The sequence below is a fragment of the Anser cygnoides genome, chromosome Z, assembly GCF_040182565.1.
Source record: "Anser cygnoides isolate HZ-2024a breed goose chromosome Z, Taihu_goose_T2T_genome, whole genome shotgun sequence".
Lineage (NCBI taxonomy): Eukaryota > Metazoa > Chordata > Aves > Anseriformes > Anatidae > Anser > Anser cygnoides.
In genome coordinates, this window is record NC_089912.1 from 362,501 (window position 1) to 382,945 (window position 20,445).

Here is a 20,445-nt window from a genome sequence, read left to right on the forward strand (position 1 = left end):
TAGAGAAACGAATACATGCAAGACAGTAAGGATGACAACAATACAATCCCTGAATGCCTCAAAATCTTCATGGTTTAAAAGGCATCCCAATTTTCTCCAAAGGTGGTGGCATCTATCCATTCGTCCATGGCTAATTTTACATGGAATGCAAAACGTTATTTAAATAGGATGGTGCATTAAACTTCAACTATTTCTGATGTAGCTCTCAAACTACAAACCTATCTTTCTTCTATTTTAATTTTAAAGTAAGTTAGCAAACACTTCCTTCTTAATCCCCAGAGACGATCTATGCAGTGACACAAATGCACAAATTTATGACAGTAACATAAATGCTCCTCTGAAGTAATGTGCAACATTAAGTGAAATCATTTCCTGGAAAGATATTATAGGTATCTATATTTTATTTGCCATCTTAAACATATCTGGGTCTTTATGACCTTATTTTTAAAATGTATTTCCTTTTTACATTTCCTGGTGCAAATGGACTGCATAAATAAGCAATGTGCTATGAGGCTTCAGACTAGCCGATAAACCCTTTCAATTTTCATGCCAGCTTCTTCTTTTGTAATTCAAATCTGGCTGAAAACTGGCAGCTCTGAAAACTGAAACAAGCACTGCCACAAATACCTTGTAATGCTATCGACCTTGTCTGCCCATGCAGTGAGAAAGGGGGATGCATATGTGTCTGCAGTCATCCAGATAACACAACTCATTTTTTTGGGGGGATAACAGAAGCCAGCCCCGGACTGTGCACCAAAAGCAGTCATTACCAGGCAAGCTAGAGAATAAGTCTCTTCAAAATACACAGCGCATTTAAAAAACATATACAGGGCTCAGCCACTGCTTTCATTACCAATTTTAATTTAGCTCCTTCAGTTTGCCAGCCAGATAAACTCTTTAGTGCTGTTTTTTAATCTATTTGCTACATTTTATGTTTAAGATTATAGTAATATGGGACAGGAGAAGGAATCACTTTTAGAGGAAATAAAGAAATAGATCCGCTTATCGGCGCCCATCAGAAAGTTCATTAATCAGCCAGGCTTTGTGCCCCCTAAATTGAAAGGTTAAATAATCCTCTCAGGAATATTTCTCGGCACCACCGCCAATTGTCCGGAGAGAAGCTGCCATTCACAACACTCTGGATCGGTGACAGGGTATTTTACCACTGTTTGGACCCCAAACAATGATGGACAAATGGCCTGGCTTACAAAGAAACCTTTTAGTACAAGGATGGAAAAAGGACCACAAGCTTTGAAGTGGGGTGGGGGAGGTGGGAGCGAGGGAGAAGAGGCAGGGGAGGAGGAGGAGGAGACTCATGCATGGGGACACATTTTATATGAACGTTTATTACGAGACTCGCCAAGCTTTTTTATATATATACACTTTCAGACACAGGCATGCAGAGGGCGTGTGCAGGCGTACACCGCACACACGCACAGTTGTGGCAATAAGCACATGCATACTCAGGCATACATTTCTACGTTAATCTGAGCACAAACATTTGCAAAGCCGGTAAAATCAGAAGATGAACAGAACTAAAGCATGGTTATATTTATTAGTTAACACACTGGGGAACCCAATACAGCCCAAGGTTTTAATTTTTGCTGTCATTCCACATGATTTACAGCTTCCTTTCTATCTTTTTAACCTTTATGTCATGTACTAATCATCTTTCACCATCAGATGAAAAAGGAGGAAGTAACACACTTCAAACAACTCTCTTAGGCAAGCATTTTTAATAAATAATTATTTTGAAGTCATTTCTGATCACAGCTAATTTGAAGTGAAGACAAGCAAGTGAAAGATAATGCTGCCAGAGCATATGAGACTGAAAGAGTGGTGCCTCAGAGGTCAGTTTTTGTACCCCATTATTTAGAATGGGGTACACTCTAAATAAATAATCCAAGCTTTTCTCTTTAAACTCCCTGGCACCTAGTTTTCAACTTGTAATGTCATTTATTGACAGACAGTTTTAACTAAACATTTTCCTTACATTACCAACATATTACCTGTGCATCTTAATATTCATCTATTTCCTCATAATTTTTCCTGTTTTCTCTATTTAAGAGCATCATATATATTCAGTAATACTGTAATTATTTTTTTTTCTACCTTTATAACAAGTGACATCATCCAGAATATGCCCTTGAAGAAATGTCTGATAGGCTACAGATAACCATTAACAAAGAAAAGCTTCTTCCATGTCCTCGCACATTTTAAAATGATTCTGTTACATAAGGCTGTTTACTTCTATATGACCTGGGACATTCTGAATAGTCTACAGCGTCTAAAAATGGATCACAAAGTTTCAGATTTCTCTTCTCTCACATCACACAGATACCCCACTGATCAAAGCTGTTTCCTACAAACCAGCTTTTGAGTATCTCACTGCTGTCACTTTCCCTCTCACTCTCTCCTTGTACCATCATCAGAAAAGCAGAATTAATTTAAATAGGCTCTCATCTGCCATCAGAAGAATTCAAACAGAAACTAGATATCATGTGCAAATCCAGTGTGTTACTTTCAAAGCAGAAAATATTTCAGGATTATCAAACAGTCCTGAGAAATCCTTCAGCGCATGCGTAAGTTCAAGCACAGGCAGTCACCATTCATTTTTTTAAACAGTGAATAAAGTTACAAATACACCTGAGAAACAGAATTAAACTGCAAAGTCGAGAGAAACAGAAATTGCCTATGTGTACAAATTATTTTCTTTATAGCTAGATGATGAGGAGCTTCTAACAGGCACAGAATCCCTAAGTTTCACCAAAAAAAAAAAAAAAAAAAAAGAAAGACACAAGCAGCAGCTTTTGGACTTGATGCTGACTCCGAAACCTAGCAGTGACTTTTTCTTTTTTTTTTTTTAAATGTATCACCTGATGTTCTATAAAAATAGTACCTCTTCTTGTAAATCTTTCCACTCTCATATCTCTGGAGAATCAAAACTTGTACAAAAGACTTCTGTGACATACACAGTAGTATTGCTCTAGTGCTGTCTGTATTGCAGAACCACAGCAGATAGAACAACGAAAGGAGCCTCATCAAGTCAGAGGCAGACCAGACTATAAAGTAACATAAGTAAAGAAGCAGCAAGAAAAAGTTTATCAAATTTTGTTGGAGATAAAAAAGAACAGCCAATGACAGCAATGTCATAATTTGTTTCAATGTGAAGTGCTGCCAAGACAAGTAACTATTTGTGCCCAATTGAGTTATATTCATGGCTTTTGGATTATGTTTTTTATACCTATGGATAATATATTATCCAAATAACCCAATGCTCTGACACTAATCCAGTAAGGTGGCAAAATAGTACATACTTATAGAGTAAGGACCTATACAACTCATCACTTTAAACAGGCCTTTTTTTAACTGCCTTGATGCTTGAGTTTCCAAAATATGAAAACAGGAACAGGGTAATTCTGTCACTAGAATAGCATCTTTTTATTCACATGCCAGGACTTAACAGGTATTTTAATATCATTGACTTGATAGACCCTCTCAGAATTAAATCAGTGAACACTTTTAAGGAATCCTAATCCGTAGATTATTAACATGATCAAGCATAACTTGAGAAAGTTACAGTCTAACACGAGCTCTTAGCTGTTCCTAATACATGGATCATTGACAAGATGAACTAGCAGTTCTGGCAGAGAACATGGACAGTTGCATACACTTCTGCCATAGCAGAGCTAAATAGACTGTCAGTGCTAAACACCTGTAAGATTTTAAAATGCAAAGTATTTGTATGATAACATGCAACAGCTTCAGTACTTCTAAAGCATGTAATTTACAAACAGCTATTGAGTAGAGATGTGACAAGCGAAGTATCATTCGTGGTTACAAAATATGTGTAAAGAGTTGAGAGATATCTATGCTCTAGTGGCATTTCACACTTTTTCCACTGTGCAATAGAAAAGTGCAGCAAAATAAATTTTATATTAACTACATAAAAGTATAATTCTTATATATTTTAACGTATCTGATAAATCACACAATTATTGGTTTACTATGGAATTTAAAAAAACTAACTCTAAGTTCTAACAAAACTGAGAAAAAACACCTTCATGTCAAGGTCAGAAAAATAATTTTCAGGAACGTAGGAACTTTAATATGAATATTTACAAACAAAACTTACTGCAGAAAAGTCATAAAATACTGATTTTTTTTCTCAGCTAGAAGCCTGTGTCTAAAACGCATCACAAATCTGATTTCAGCTTGAAAACTGTTAGTTTCCTTATTTAGATTGTTAATACTTGAAATAACAAAAATTACTTAAATGATTGTAGAAGTTGACTTTCTCAAATTAAAGGATGAGAGAAGAAAATGTTTACTAAACCTGCAAACATTAATAAAAGATCATGTTAATCCTTTCACTTAAAAGAAGTGCAGATATGTATGTTACGGAAACATTTCAGCAATGAATCTCACCATGATTGCCCTGTTTTCTGTTTAAGTTACTACTTATCCAAGAATTTTGGTGTATCACAAAAGTAATGTATGCTGGACAAAGAAAGTAGACAGTACTTTATATGTAGAGAATAGACCAATTCCTGCCAACAAGTTAGTAGGGGAGGGAGGCAGCTCTCAACAGTCTTTTTCCAGTCATGAGCTCATTTTACTACCAGGATTGCTGGCATAGCATCTGAAAAATGCTGCATACTGCACAAATAACTTCCTAGGCACTCACAGGTTAGTTAACCACATATTTATATACTCAAACTATTACAATATATAAAGCTTTTAATTTCCAACCGCTTCTCTACTCCTTTTCCCAGTTAAAGACAGGGTCAAAACATACCATTTTGCAGAAAACTTGAGTTCCTTAAATTACTATCATGTGCATATTGAAGTTAGGGATCCTCGGGGAGATGCTACTTATCAAACAGTTTGAAGAAGTTATTTGGAACCCCAAAATCAGAGCAATGGAAATTATTTGGTTCAAGTCAGCCAGGCTTTCTATTTTCCCCAAATCCCAGACTGTTTCCAGAAATATATCAAAATGCAATTTCTGGTCAAGATGTAATCAGTCTTTAACCCTCAATTTAAAAGCACCTTTTATTTTATTTTCTGGGGAGGCAGATGGGGAAGAGCATGAGACAGATAAAGTGTTAGAGAAAGCAGGCATGCTTTCTACCATGCTTAAATGATTAAGGTAAGTGACAGCTGATTACTGTGCTGCTGGAGGATTATACAGTCCATCCAAAACAGCCTCTCAGGTCCGTGCCGGAGTCTGGAATTCATAAGAGTCATTTCAGCTTTCTGTTCTAGTGTAGTAAGAGCCAGATGCTGAGCTGGGGTAGCTCCTACAATTCTGTGATGTAAAAACAAAGAGGTGTCAGTTAAGGATCTGTCCTCCGTAATAAGGAAGTACCAAAAATCTGTAACTCTTTCCCATGAAAGAAAGTGCAAGTGCAAAGGCATGCTGGCATTTAACAGATAATCAGTTCGAACTTTCTAATTCAAGTTAATCAACACCCTCATCCCGACACCATTCCCCATTATTCAGGACTTGTAAGTGGCTAGACGCATTAGGTAAAACACAATATTTCCTGAAAAGACAAACTCTAAGCAGAATTTTTTGTAGACACTGTATGTTTGTATAAAGATATTGAAGCTACTTGATTTTTCTGTATTATTTTAAATACAGTCTTAAGGAAAAAAAAAAAGGAAAGAACTCTGTCTAATAATATTCCTTACTGAAAGCTACAGAATAGGATTTGCTCAAAATAAGTTATTTCAGAACCTGAAAGTCTTTTTTTTTTTTCCTGGTGTGTCATAAAAGCTATCAGAAAGATTACTTTTTTTTTTTTGTGAAATACATTTTCTTTCAATAAAAACAAATTTTAGGTTTAGTTTTCTGACATCCTCAAAATACATGAATCTTGAAAGAGAACAATAATGTGGGACAATTTATAAGTAGTGGGGAAAAATAAAAACAACATAAAATGAAATCCAAGAGACCCTTTAGATAGAACACCAAACCACCTCTAGCATACTTATTTCCACCAGAACAACTGTGAAGTGCAGGCAGACATTTACAAAGCATCTATCTCAGAACGGCACTTGCAAAAACAACAGGGGGCTGAGCCTTGAACAGTGCATGCATATAATTTAAAAACAAAATACCTGCTAACTGTGTATTAAAGGTCTGTTCCACCTCCTTTCCTGGCTAAAAAGGCAACCACGAATTCTCAGAAAATATGAAATTTTGATGCAACACAAGAACCACGGAGTCACCTCTCTTGCCATGGCAAGAGTGGGGACACCTTCATGTTCCAGGTGTCCTCGTTTCCCCCCGTCTCAGAGGAGATAGATATCCTCACTTTCCAATCATGTTCCCAGAAATTCTGTGCTGACTTCACTGTAAATGGCTACTGAAGTGTTGACATGAGGGCCTGCTGTGCAATTCCAAAATACGAGAAAATACACTGTCCAGAGCATAAACCAGGTGGCATATTTACAATTCATAAGAATTATTTTAAAACAACCAGAATGAAACTTGTCAAATGCTGAAATCCATTATATTTAAAATACACATGACGATCTAGTGGTCTGGCAACCTTGTATCATGTAAAGACCAGAAGAAATGTCGCTGCAGCCATGTTCACAGCCACTGCAGCAGCCCTGTCCCTGCACATGGGCAAGTCAAGCTTAATCTCTTCCTGAAAATACTTCTAAACCCATCCTTCACTGGCACAAAACATACAATGCTTCTCTGGAAAACAAACACTCTATCTCTCAAGCTTCGGTATATTGCACCAGAATAATATTTAAAATGTTTTCTTTACGAAAGCCACATTTTAAAGGATACAAATTGACTTCAAGCAACCCTGCTTACATTTTTATTTCAGAAAAAACGTGGCAGGCCATGAGGGATTTTAATAATGGCACACAAAGAAATCCGAGCGCAAAATTTAAACACAAAAGATTCATTGTCCCTTCATGTCTTTTACGCACAGAGGCCAAAACAGCCAATTCCTGGTTCACCTTCTTTTATGTAAGTGGATTAAAAGTAAGATTAACAAACTGTCAAAAAGCATGTTAAATGATAGCTTCTGCTAGTTAAAAATTCTGGTTGTTCTAAAACTCTGTTGGTGGCCATCTTGATCTAGCAGCTTTAATATAAATGAGACTAGTGAAGACAGGGGATGGGGGAAGGAGTCCTTACTGCCAGAGCTGTACAAGGGGAGAAGAGGTTATTAAACATGAGCAATCTCTGCAGAAAGAAACCACCTAGTCCAAGCAGAATATGCTTTTTAACATATGCGTGTATACCGGACAAACAAATTAAAAAAACAAAAATTGTGCACTGTCCATTTTGGGGACAGATTTTCATTACTCTGCGTATATTTTCTGACGATGATACTAATAGTGGCCATATTAATTCCTATTTCATTATTGTATCCACATTTTGTTCCCGAGCTGGCCTTGCTACGTTCATTTTTGTACACCATTAGCCCCTCTGAACAATTAAGCAGGATAGCAAACGCAGGGAGATCTATGTACAGGCAGTGCGTATTTTGTTTTATCTCAAAATATTGAGGTGTCCATTTGCATGTCCTCTCAGTACCGCTATCAGCTGCCACCACGCAGGACGGGTTTGAGCTTTGCTTCCGCCAGGCTCACACGAAATAACGCGCACCGTGCAGCTTCACGCCTCGAGCAAAACATGGCTCGCTATGTGCTGGAAATTTTTTTTTTCCAGTGATGTAATTTCTTGGGCTGAAATGAGAGTGCTTACAAAACATCTTCCACCAGTGCCATGAGGCAACCAGCAGTAAACCATCGGCTGACCTCCAGAAGGGGGGTGGTCTGGACCCAAGGTCTTGTCCACAAGTACAGTCCGTAAACAAACTTTTCTTCCATTAAGTGATGCTCCCACCAAATACCAGCTCTGGATCCTGCTATTTCTCCAAAGCTACATGTGGTTAATATTTAATCTGGTTCTTACATTTAGCTGGCCATTTTTCAGAGACGGAAAAAGGCTTTCTCTCATAAAATTCACAGCTGCAGACTCCGCAATGAATGTCTAAGCCTGGGCTACGGCAGGCTTATTCTTTCCCTCCAACACGCTAAGATTTACTTAAAATGGGAGCTGCCACAGGAAACACAGTTACACGACCAGATACCAGGTTAAACGCAGAGGGATGCTATCGTTTTTTTGTTGTTATTGATGGTAGTTTTTTTAAGTATACACTGCAAAACTGAACAGAACAAATGAAAATTGTATGGTGCCTTAATCTCACAAGTATTTCCCCTGACTCCTTTTTCTGTAAATGCATGGCTATAAACTGGTTTCCACTTGAGTACAGAATATTTAATAAATGCTTCTACCTTTTGTGGAAAAATCCGAAAGAACAAGAAAAGGAAAAATAAAAAGAGCCAAACATTCTGAGGATGAAAAAGCACCCCCAATATCCTTAAGATGTGGGAAAACGTGACGTAATGGCACGATCTATTGAGCTAAGACCACATTTCTCTGGGTTTGTGGAGTAGCTGGCATTTAGAACAATTAAGTTATACACTAAGTTTCCTAATAATCTACAACAAAGAGGTTTATGAGACCTTCAAATGCCCCGACAGTGAAAAAATTACACTTATTATTATTTACACTGCAGTAAGCCATTATCAAAACTGTTTATCCTGGATCTGCAAACTAAGTCCTTGTGTTATTATTTGAATTGATAATAGCCTCTTTGATAAACGTAAGCTGGTATCAAAACTGACCTATCTATTGCAGATAAATAAACAGATACCTATATAAAGAAAAGCTTAAAATATGTTTTATCAAATGTAATTTCCCTATTCTGACTTAGGAGAAATATACAGAGATCATGCAAAATGAGAACGATTTGCAAAAGCTTTTCATCACCATCTTAAAGAGGTTATTAAATATTATTTTAAACTAAAGTAGGAATTGGATTGTTCTGCTTTTTTTTTTTTACAGAATAATTTTACTTAAAAGAGTTGAAAGAACAAGTTTAAAGAAACTAACCTCATCCAGTTATAAAGCTTTGATTATCACAGAGCCTGTAAATTTAAGCTTCATTGAATACAATGTGATAATCTTTTCTTCTATCAAAGCGCAAATTAAAATATTCCACTAATAAGCCTTTTTGCCATTTCAATTGCACATAAGATTTCTTGCATTGCCAGTCTATTCTGGTTAGAATAGGACATTTCTGCCCATATAACAAATTGTTTGTAATGTGCCAAAATTTGTCACCACAGCTAATGTAAACAAAAACCTACCACCATCCATAAAAGCAGAATGGATTTATTATTTAGTCATTGTTCTAGTCAATCCACATTCCTGTGCAGGGGCTACAATAAGTCAATAGATGGCAGTCCATCTCTTAGGAAAGACCCAGATAATGAATAAAATCACCAAAAGCTTCACGAAAGAGAAAGGTATTAGACTGCCTGTTTTTTAACAAACATTCACAGTAATTAACGAAGAATACATAATGCAAAGCATTTAGACAAATTTTTTAATGGCTCTCTGTAAGTAACATTATAAAAGTATTCTTTTACTGAAAATTGGAATACCTTGTTTTATTTGTGCACACATTTACCTGTATGTGTGACACTCAGGATCAATTTACCAAAATCAGTTTAAATCAATGGCTAAAGCATAGGAAAACCCCCCTGCAGCTTCTGTTTGTTTGCTAATTACCAGGCAGTTTCTAGAGCACAGTAACAACCACAACAGTACTTTAACTTGTAACTTGTGTTATTTTTCTTTAAACATTTATCCTTTTTGTACAGAAGTATTTATTCTAAACTAGGGAAATTATAATCTAATTTCTATACTGAAATACAAATGTGATGATATGGGAGTAAAAAACCTCTACTTTTTACTTATAATTCTTTACAAAAATACATAATATACATTATTCTATTAAAGAAGTTTTAATTCTTTCAAGAAAACTATTTAGGTCCTTTCTGCTGTGGGTGCAAAAGAATATTTAAACAGAAAAATAAAAGTTGGGCCTCCTACATTTAAACAACTCAGATATTACATTATCTTAAGGTATAACCTAATTTCAAAATATCAAGCATGTCTTCTACCACATAGATTTTGAAAATTTCATTCTTAATCTGACTATTAATGTAACTTTAAATGAGTCACAATGGCTCTTCCCATGCATAAAATGGAGAAGTGCAAAGTATCATAAGTCTGGATTATTTACAGACAGTTTGCAGTCTACTGGAAAAGACAAAAATATTTATCAGTAGCTAGTGTCCGACTCCAAGCCTATTTATCTCTGTGTGTCCATATTTGACTACATTTCAATATGTCTCTAAATAGCACTAATAATTTCTAAACGGGACTGTTAATAATACACTCTGTAACTATTTTAATTTCCTACAAGAGCTCTTGGACAAATGCTTTTACTTTTATACAAGGTAAAGTACTCAGAACACTTTCTACAAAATTCTCAGCTAAAATTTTCTACCTCAGCTACCTCAAATGTTCCCATAGCAAAAACTTGGACAGTTTTTAGCTCCTCTGTAATTTCTACAAAAATAAATATTTTTGAAGTATTGATCACCACTGGCTTGCTGAGGATTCTTCAATGGCAAGCAAGAATAAAATAAAATGAAATTTAATACCTCGGTAAAAACAGAACCCATCACGTTGCAGTACCTAATATACATATGTGGTTACTAGGCTCCAGATATCATAAACATTTCAGAAATACTTTTATACGCACCATTAAAAAATATAATGAAAGTGTTTACCTTCTTGCTTCATACAATTTAAAAAATACAAGCAGAAATACTCAGTAAATGCACCTATTCCTAAACTCTTTTAAAAAAATCACTATCTCAGTTCTGTTTACAAGTACTCAGAGAGAGTGGAGGATTTCCAGTGCTGATCTTTGTTTTAAAATGATTACATAGAAAAGAAAAGCAAGAGGTTGTCAGCACAGTTTTTTCCCTAATTTTAGCAAAATCAAAAAGAAAAAAAAAGAGCATTCCACTATTATGAAGTGGTGGAGGCAACAAATTATAAAACACATGCCACATTTATTGCTCATAAGAAAATATGCACACCAAACACCCGTAAAAGAAAAGGACTGAACAAACTTTCCTACTTTATCCTGAATGGACAACAGTGATTAATAATATATAACAGGTAAATAGTAAGAGCTAGATCTGGACAGCAGTGACAGCAAAGATTCAGATGAACAGCAAATATCCTAGTATTTAAAGGTAGTTTTATATATAGAAGTTTTCTAAATTAATGTATTCAACATTTGTGATACCAATCCTTTAAATACTGTTTTAACCAGTTAAATAGTGTCCCAGGCTTAAATATTAGCCAAATTTGTGAGCATTTTGTTTTATTTTTGTCTCTCTTTTACATAGGAGGAAAACGCTTAAGTAACACACCGCTACAGTTCAAAAAGTTTTTTTTTGTTTCTGTTTTGCTTAAATGATTAAAGATCAACTCATACATGTCACAGAAGGATAGCTATATTCTTGGCAATTGGAAATCATCTACAAAAGCTTATAATGTGTATTTCTCAAATTAACATCTCTCTTTAGCTGAGATTTATTTTATTCCTTTAAAAACAGAGCTTTGTCATTTATGGTGATTAATTACCAGAATTTGGGATATCTGAGATGGGATTATTGCTTCTGCTATGCACCTCAACTTAAAATTTAACTCTCTTTATATGTGTAAATGTAGTCATTGAGAGGAGAGAGTACTACAAGACACTCATTTAATGATTACAGTATAAAAACAAAATCAGAAGTTCTAAAGATGTTTAAAAAATACTGACAGTGTTTCATTGCATTCTTCAGTTCAAAAACTCTTCAGATGTTTATTATCTTCTTGCAGAAGATGCTTGTCTATATTTTATGGTCAGCAGTTCACAGAAGAGTAAATAGGTTGGGTGTAGAAGAAAATAAAAAAGGTGTTTCTACTTACTGTTAGGTGATACTGCCTCCATATTTCTGGGCAAGCCTGGAAAATAAAAATATTGATCAGCTAGGAGCATGAAACAAGGTGCTTTACAGCCTGTTGGTTTTGGCATAACACAGTATCCACCGGTGTCGGTCACAGGAAAATAAGAAGCTTAACTGAAAGGGTCTGCATTTCAGCTTCAAAAACCTGGCTAGACAGTTTAATTGAATTTTACACTGGTTTAACACACTCCCTGCCATTGTCAGAAAGCCAGTAACAGTTTTCTCTCTCCCCTTCTTCTCTGAAGGTTAGAAGTTTGGGAGAGTAGCATGCTCTTAACTATAATAAGTATTAATACTGTAAAAGAAACAAAAATTAATTGACATTTAAAATTTTCTCGTTTTTAAATTTATACAATGTTTTGGAAATTAAATCACAAGGTACCTTCCTTTTATGTAGAAATAAAAATATTTTAGTATTTTTGTACATATCTCTATCCTAATCAAAACATAATTGTTACATGTAATAATCCTCAGTAGCCTAATGTCAGATGAGTTGTAAACAAGAAGCATAGCAGATTGCTTTAATGTTTCAATTTTTACAATGTCTTGCTTGCTTTTTTTTATTATTATTTTTAAATAACTTGCAAGTCTTGCAAACAAACTTGTAAGGACAGCCCATTGTAAATTTTTTTACAGAGTAGATTCTCAATCACTGCAATTAGACAATGGACCTAAGCAATACATAAGAAACAGGAAAGAGGAAAATGAAAGTGAATTTTCTTCTCTAAACAAAATAAGAATGTGCTAGTGATCAATGACACGGGGTAATTTCTCACTGGTTCTTGATATTTTTACAAAGTTTTTTCTTCTGTTTTCTTCTATCCTCCTCAAGTCACAAACAGATAAAGAAACACTGCCACTTTGTTAGCCATTTTAGTTGTTTAAGAGTGTGTACATAGCTACTTCAGTGGAGGTCCTTCACTTTTATTTAAAACATTCACCCTTCTATGAAAATAGCTTCTTAATCATTTGAACAATTATTGATTTGGTTTGTCAATCTCAATTTTCAGTATTTTAAGAAGAAATATTAGTTATTCCATGGCTTCTACATAATATGCTGTAGCTATAATTTCAAACATTGAAGTCTCATGACTGGTTGTGAACTAGTACTAGTAACATTTATTTAGATTTTGAATTTTTTTTTCTCATGGCTGAACTCTTGCCTTCTTTTATTCTGACAAAGCATGTTAATTAAAAAAGCAAAAACAGCAACAATACACAACAATCAACATTAGCCATCGAATCTCTCACAGAATAACACAAGTTTTTGACAGTCACCCTATGTCACATTCAGCAAGTTTTTCGCAGATGTGATGGAAATTATATTATTTATTATTCATTCTGTCAGCAACACAATTTTCTGGAGAAAAATTTACAATCTGTTCTGTGTAATGGTTCAATATTTCTCATCTTACTCAAATAGTTCACGTAAATATTTGAGTTTTATATTAATATTTCTGTAAAGAAAATGTGTGAAGTACATCACATTTCTAACAGAGGAAAACACTACAATATTTGACAGTTTGAACACACTCAAGCTATTTTCAGATGCAAACAAAAGGATTTTCCTCTTGCACAGGATTTTGAGATGCAATATATAAACATTCTCTACCTGATAAAAATATCATATCAAAGATATTAGTTTTTTCCTCAAAACTATATAAAGCTTCAATCGTACATGAGACTTTTGCTGGTTTAGCACAGGGGTTGCAAGCAGTTATTTATACATTAGTTCTGGGTAGTTTTCGATTACCACAGTGTCCCCAGACTAATATGGTTGAAAAATTGCAATCAATGAGTTGTCATATACTGACAAAATGCCATTCTGTGATATGACCTTTACTTACACAGCAGCTATTTAATAATAAAAAACATTACTTGATTTTTTGAATAATATATATATATATATATATTCTTCTCTGGATACAAAGACATCATTTAGAGTGAAAATCTGAAACTCAAAGTGGGAATCTGCAATTGGCACAGCTCTTAACAAAACTCTCCAAGAGGAACAATCCCAACCACTTAGCAATGCTATCTAGAGGTAAGTTTTATTATCATCATCAAGTGTGCTTCAAGGCTGTGGGAAAACTTAAGGGAGATAGGAAGAAGGTAAAGGAAAATTCGCCAAGCCTCTTTCTTCATTCAGATGGTGATTCAATATAATACATCATCACAATGATCACTTACGAAAAGTCAGAAGTTGAATACAATAGGCTAAATCAGATGCTAAAGAACAGCCTTTTAAAAATGATGCTTTTAGCTTAGAGTCTTATTACCTTGCATCAGCTCAGAATGACTGTCTATATCTTTTATCATAGAACAACAAAAAATATAATTAAGAATTTCTATTGAATACTGGCTTCTGAAATGAAAAAAACATGGCCTGCTGTGGAAGAAAGAATAACCAAATACAGCAGCAACCAAAGCTCTGATTTTTATTTATTTAAAAGTACTTAGCCATGAATGGCCCTCATTTAAAGAAAAGCCCTCGTGGTATACAAGCACGATGGCAGTGTGATGAACTACATTAAAATAAAATTGCATTTATTTCCTGCCCCAGTGGTCTGACCTTACTAGCATTTAGATGTAAGAACACAAGAGTTGACTATTCTTAAAAGCAGTGCCACCACTTTACAGCCGCAGAAAACATATACAAAGGATGCTTTTCAATATCTTTAGGTAAATCTGGACACCTTTTTCTGCACAAGTTCTGCACAATTCATTTTTCAAAAAATAATGCCATTTCTGTTGTAACCGCATTTGATTAATTTGGAATGGTTATTATTCATATCCAAACACAAACCAGCTCAGTTTGCCACACCAGATGAATCAAGACTAGATACTGTGCATTTTGACCCGTATTGAATTTTATCAGGTGCTAATTATTGTTTTACCAGAACAACGGCTTAATGCATCTGTTGTTTAATTCCCACTTCCCTATTCTCAAATGTGAACATCAAAGAAAATAAAACACTCAATCTGAAACAGCCCCTGACAGCAGACCAGGACTCAAGTGCTCAATAGACAAGGCCCTTGCCACCAGTTCTCATATTTCCACAACAGTGAGCAAACACAAAAACGGCGCTAAGCGGCCTTTCCTCCTTTCCGCTCCCCTTGGCCAGTCGTCTGCCGGGTGCGCGGGGCGCTGGACGGCGGCCCTGCTGGGAGCGCCGCGCGGGAAGGATTAGCCTCACTAACACGCCAGCATTCGCAAATGTGGAGGAAAAACCCCACCACTGTATTTGGCGTATGAATAACCAAAATGCACGCGCTGACAGGAGACCGGGACGGGCCTATGGCTCCCCGGGAGAAAATGTAGCTGTGATGAGTGACAGGGCTTTCAGGAAATATGTTCACAATCACAGACAGTGAAGGCCATGACCTAGATCGTTTAAGAGCTTGTCTTGTCAAATTATCAAAAGCTTCTTCCTCTCTGAATAAAGAGTGACATAAGTGAGTGTCAGAAAGCTGCAGGCTGACAAGCCAAGCATACAATAACAGCATGCACGTCACATACTTGCCGAACACCGCCACGGCTAGCGGCAAATCTTAATGAGAGCGCGGCTGGCCCAGGAGACTTGGGTCCCTGCTGGCACAGCTACTCATCTCGCAAAAATCCTTCAGCTCCAAGTCAGTTATGGTCTGACACGACGACTACAATTACTAAACACAACTTTTTAACAGAATCCTCTGGTGCTTTGTCAAAGCAGCGGCTGCTAGGAGCTGCCCCGCTGTAAGCGACCACAATAAGACAAAAGATTTGCCAAAACACACACTTTTCATCACCTCCGCATGGGAACAGCCACGAAAAATACACAATGCATCACTCCAGAAACACTCCTGCACAAACAGATGTCAAGACCCTTTCCCCACAAGCTAAGCCTCACACGGCCACCACTCCCAGCGCTGCACGCAGAACTGAGGTGTTCAACCACCGGGACTACAAAGACTTCTGGTAATGTTTACTTATGCTTACGATTAGACAGAAATTGACTCGGCGCAGGCAAGAAAAAAAAAAAAAAGGGATTGCTGCTGGGGAATAAGACCGTGAGGAAAAAATGACAAAATTTCTGCTTTCTCCCACAATGCCCAACAGAAGGGTAGAGAAGAAGGGTGGAGGCTATGCAGCACCACTGGTGGGAAAGCCCCTGGCCGAAACGTCATGAGCACACCCTCGATAAGGTCCAGCCCGTGCAGAGCTGCAACCAGCCCTGCCGACAATGGCACAGCACCAGCAGTAACCCCAGTATGCACTTTGATAGCAGTGAAGGCAGAAGGAAATCATCTGCGAGAAAACATTCTGACTGTGGCTTAAACAGCCAGAAAAGGATATTTAAAGAAAGATAAGTGAAGTTCCCAACTGAGGTACACACCTGTTTTTTGGGCAGAAGCACTGCTTCCAGAGCGTGTTTGAAGTGTGCAGATATGCACGAACAGACGGAGCCAGCGGTCACAGCAGAGCTACAGAATGCAGGAGACCAGGGCACTGCTGCCTGCTAGCTCCAACAGTGAGCTCAGGCAGCCCGCTGTGTATCTGTACGCTGTTTTTTCTTAAGCGTTTGAGGAAACATTGTTATGCCTACCATTTTTGCCTCCTTCCTGCCACATCATCCTGTTTATGAACTTCTCTTCCCACCCATGCAGCTGGCACACAAGACTGTAGAGCACAAGCCTCATGACATCCATCTGAACTGCCACCAAACTTGCAAAACAGAGGATGTTTACAGCACACATGCGAATAAGCATAACTGTATATACATATATGTACCCCTCAAATATATACATACAGACGTCTTTGTACTCACAGATATGCAAGACAAGGTACTAACATTGCGTAAGAGAGACCTGCATCTTCGTAGCTGGAGCAGCATATGGTCAAACAGAGCAGCACTCAAAACATCTGAACAGCTCTGCTACATGCTTCTGTGATGACTTTCCTGATGAAAGCACACTAGGTTTAGCTTTTCCAATATGGCTCAGAATCTAAGATGAGCCCATAAATTATCAGAGTTGTCTTGGGGCAAGTTACTGGTAACAAATGTATTACCCTGAAGTTCTAAATAACTTCGAACATTTTCAAATCAAACTACATGAAGTACCTTGGCTTGCCTCATATTCTCTTCTTGACAAAAGCATGGCTGTGGAGAGTGTCACTCTGAAACAGAGCGTGCATGGTAGATTGTTCTGCATCCTTTGTGTCACAGTAAAAGTGAGTGGTCTTTCTGGGAAAGACAGATTAAAGCCTTTTTGGATTGTCCAAAGAATTTGATAACAACTCAAGATCTGCTCTGTGAAGGCGGCACTACAGTTTTCAGAGTATTTTGGAGAACTCTGGAGAACATTGGACTCATTTAGCCCCAGGCTCTGAGCAGAACTTGTAGTCTGACCCTAGTTCCTACAGGAACCATAGACATCACAATGGGAAGACTGATACTGAACAGGGGCACTGACTGGGCTTTGTACATCACTTGGATTTTTGATAAATTGCCCCATGGAGAGGACTCATAATTCTTTGAAGAATGTAATTAACAGAGGCACAGATATACGCATCTATTATTACAATCAGTTTACTGTCTGAAATGAGTAAGGGCTACGCTGCACCAGATCACCTGCCCGTTGTCTCTTAACTGTGGCCATAAGCCCACGTCTCATGGAGCTTAAAAACAAGGCAAGCCTGATTCCTTTCCCTAGTACTCTTCTACATTCAGCTGTTTCCAGCTCAGTGACTTCCCAAGCTGAATAGAATACAGTTTCTTATGTATTCAATAACCTTCAATGAGTTGTTCTTCCATCAATTGGTTCAGTGTCCTCTGGCGCCTGAGCAGACTTCATCAGCTATTACATCCCTTAGTAAGGAGCCTCACAGGTCTTTTACCTACTGCATGAAGAGTCACCTCCTTCTGTCTTTTCTGAACGTGACTCCTACTGCCTTCATCAGACGCCCCTAATTCTTGTACAAGAATAAACAATGAACAACTGATCCCTAACCACTGTCTCCCGTCACAGAGGCTTTTGAAGGTCTTTACAGATCCTTCCCTCTGCCATCTCTCTCCCAGGCTAAAGAGATGTAGCTGTGCTGAAGGGTGCAGAAGAAAGGGATCAAACCTGCACCTAGTTCTTCACGGCTTCCCTGGTGATTCCTAGTATCCCATCAGCTTTTTTTCACACCTTCTGAACAATGAAGTGATCCTGTTTTTGGAATCGTATCTTCTAAGTCTAAAATTGAGTCCTGAATGGTAGTGGTGAGCTCAGAGCCCATCATTTCTTATATAAAGCTGCAATTATTTTTTCCCAGGCATTTTACTTTACTTTTAGTGCCACTAAAATTCATCTGCCATTTTATTGTGCTCTCTGTTTTTTACAGTCATTGTGCATCTCTTCACAGTTGGCTCACATCATTGAGACACTAAGTTCAGTCCTCCTAACAAATATTGTCATTCTATTGTTTACCCTTTTCTATGTCACACTTGCATATTCTACCTTTATATTCTTATTCCATGCCTGTTCAGTTTCCTCAAAAGCTTTTGGTCAGGAACTTTTTCAAATGCCTTCTGGAAACTGTAGGCTATGTTAACTGGATCACGTTCACACAAATGCTTCTTGACATTCTCCTTTGACGAACTCCAGAGGTTTCTGAGAAGTGGGATTTCCTTTACAAAATCCATCTTGAATTCTCTCATGCATATCATATTTATACATCCACTTCGTATTTGACTTGTTATTACGGTTTCAGTTAATTTGCCTGGTGTACACATTAGGCTGGCAGGCCTCGTTGTCCAGCTTTTTCTGGGACCTGTTTTAAAATTTGTCATTGTATTTGCTACTCAGTTACCAATCAGACACAAGTCAAGAGGTTACGCAACACCTTCAGTAATCTTGCTATTTCACCACTCAGTGCCTTTACTCCTTTTGGATATCTATTATCTAGTTCTAGTAATTGGTTAGAATTCATTTTTCATCTTCAGTTTCAGTGATTCCGTCCTGATTTGCTCCCTAAAGTAACACTTAAGTGTGGAAATGTCCCCAGTTTCTTCCACAATGAACATTAGATGCCAAAAAAATGTTTTTAGCTTGTTAGCAATGGAATTATCTTGGCTGAACATTCCTTTCATACCTTGATCATCTGTTGGCTTTACAGGCTTCTGGCCCTGATTTGAAGAAAGATATACTGTTAGTTTTCTTCCTTTTCTAATTGCTCTTTGATCACTTTTCTAGACCGCTTTACTGCACTCTCACATTTAAGCTGCCAGGGCAGATGAAATCCTACTTCTGTGGTCTGGCATTCACTGCACAGATGTGCTACTGCATGACAGGCATGAGACTATGAGAACTGTCTGAAAGTTTCAGAGACAAGCCTTTCTGATTTAACTGTAGACCTAAGTGAACAGCCAAAACACAGGCTGGAATGCTCCTGATAATCCGTACAATTTCGGTAGAGTTTAAATTTTGGGATGACAGAGGACTCATAATTCTCTACAGAAAATAAAATTATAGTGCATGAGGACTGGCTTCACAAAATATGTAAAATGGAAAAGGTGGCAAAAGATGCAAAGAAAAGACACCCAGGATTACCGAAGGGGAAATTCAGATTGTAACTGCCAGTACAGCTGGTGATTTGAGACCTAGGAACGACCTGGCATGGAGGGGAAGGAGGTCTGGCTACAGAAGGTACAGAGGCTGCCTGGGAGCAGGAGCAGGAACCAGAGGCTCTCCTAAGGGGGGAAGGTTTCCCTTGCTGGTGAGGTGAGAAATGCACAGCTTTATTGGGAATGCCAGCCCAGAGCAGCCTTTGGGCAGCAAAGCTGGGCTGGGGGATGAAGCCAGTGCTGGACTGAGGCATTCCAGGCCAATATGCACAGGGTCAGTGCTAGCAGTGTCTGAGTGCTGTAATGGCATTAATCTCCTTGTGCCGCATCTCTGCAGCACGAGGTCTGGTAGATCTGCTTAGAGCGGAAGGATTCTGTCCAGTGTCTTGTCCATTGAATCTCTTTCTATTTAAGCACAAACGTGTGCTTAATTGCCTCAAAGGGTCCAATAAAAAATCCTCAACATTACACTTCCAATTGCTTACCAGAAAGCGTTTGCAGAAATATACCCTTCGTGTTCTTCAAAGGAATGGTGCTGTGTACATACTAGCTATAAGCGAAAGTACATTTAAAAGAAGAAAACCAGTTTTAAATTTCTAGCATTCAAAAATACCAGAAGAAATACTACTAGGTAAATGGTTGGGCATCCCAAATGGGTTGAGCATTATTTGCATATCCCAACTATCATTGTCTACAGTGATCCTGTAATAAACTCTCATTTTTCCTTCTTTAATTTCTTATTTTTCTCATTATTTGCTGCAGTAACAACTAATTTTTGGGAACAGGATGGATACGTGTACAGTACAATGCACACTCCCTCTCATCCTGTCTAGAAATGACACTTAAATAGCATATCAAGGGAAGCTTCCTGTGT

General features: G+C 37.4%; 2 protein-coding genes across 4 annotated transcripts in view; both read right to left on the reverse strand.

The window, feature by feature from the left end:
- The window catches only part of SLC25A51 (solute carrier family 25 member 51), a 411,938-nt gene that overhangs the window by 111,069 nt on the left and 280,424 nt on the right, over positions 1–20,445 (reverse strand). The gene's annotated exons all lie outside the window — the stretch shown is intronic.
- The window catches only part of ZCCHC7 (zinc finger CCHC-type containing 7), a 119,047-nt gene that overhangs the window by 13,517 nt on the left and 85,085 nt on the right, over positions 1–20,445 (reverse strand). For all 3 annotated transcript variants that reach the window (XM_066987732.1, XM_066987730.1, XM_066987731.1), the window contains one exon: positions 11,945–11,980. In XM_066987732.1, the coding sequence (XP_066843833.1) occupies positions 11,945–11,980 (36 nt within the window). The remainder of the gene's footprint in view (positions 1–11,944; positions 11,981–20,445) is intronic.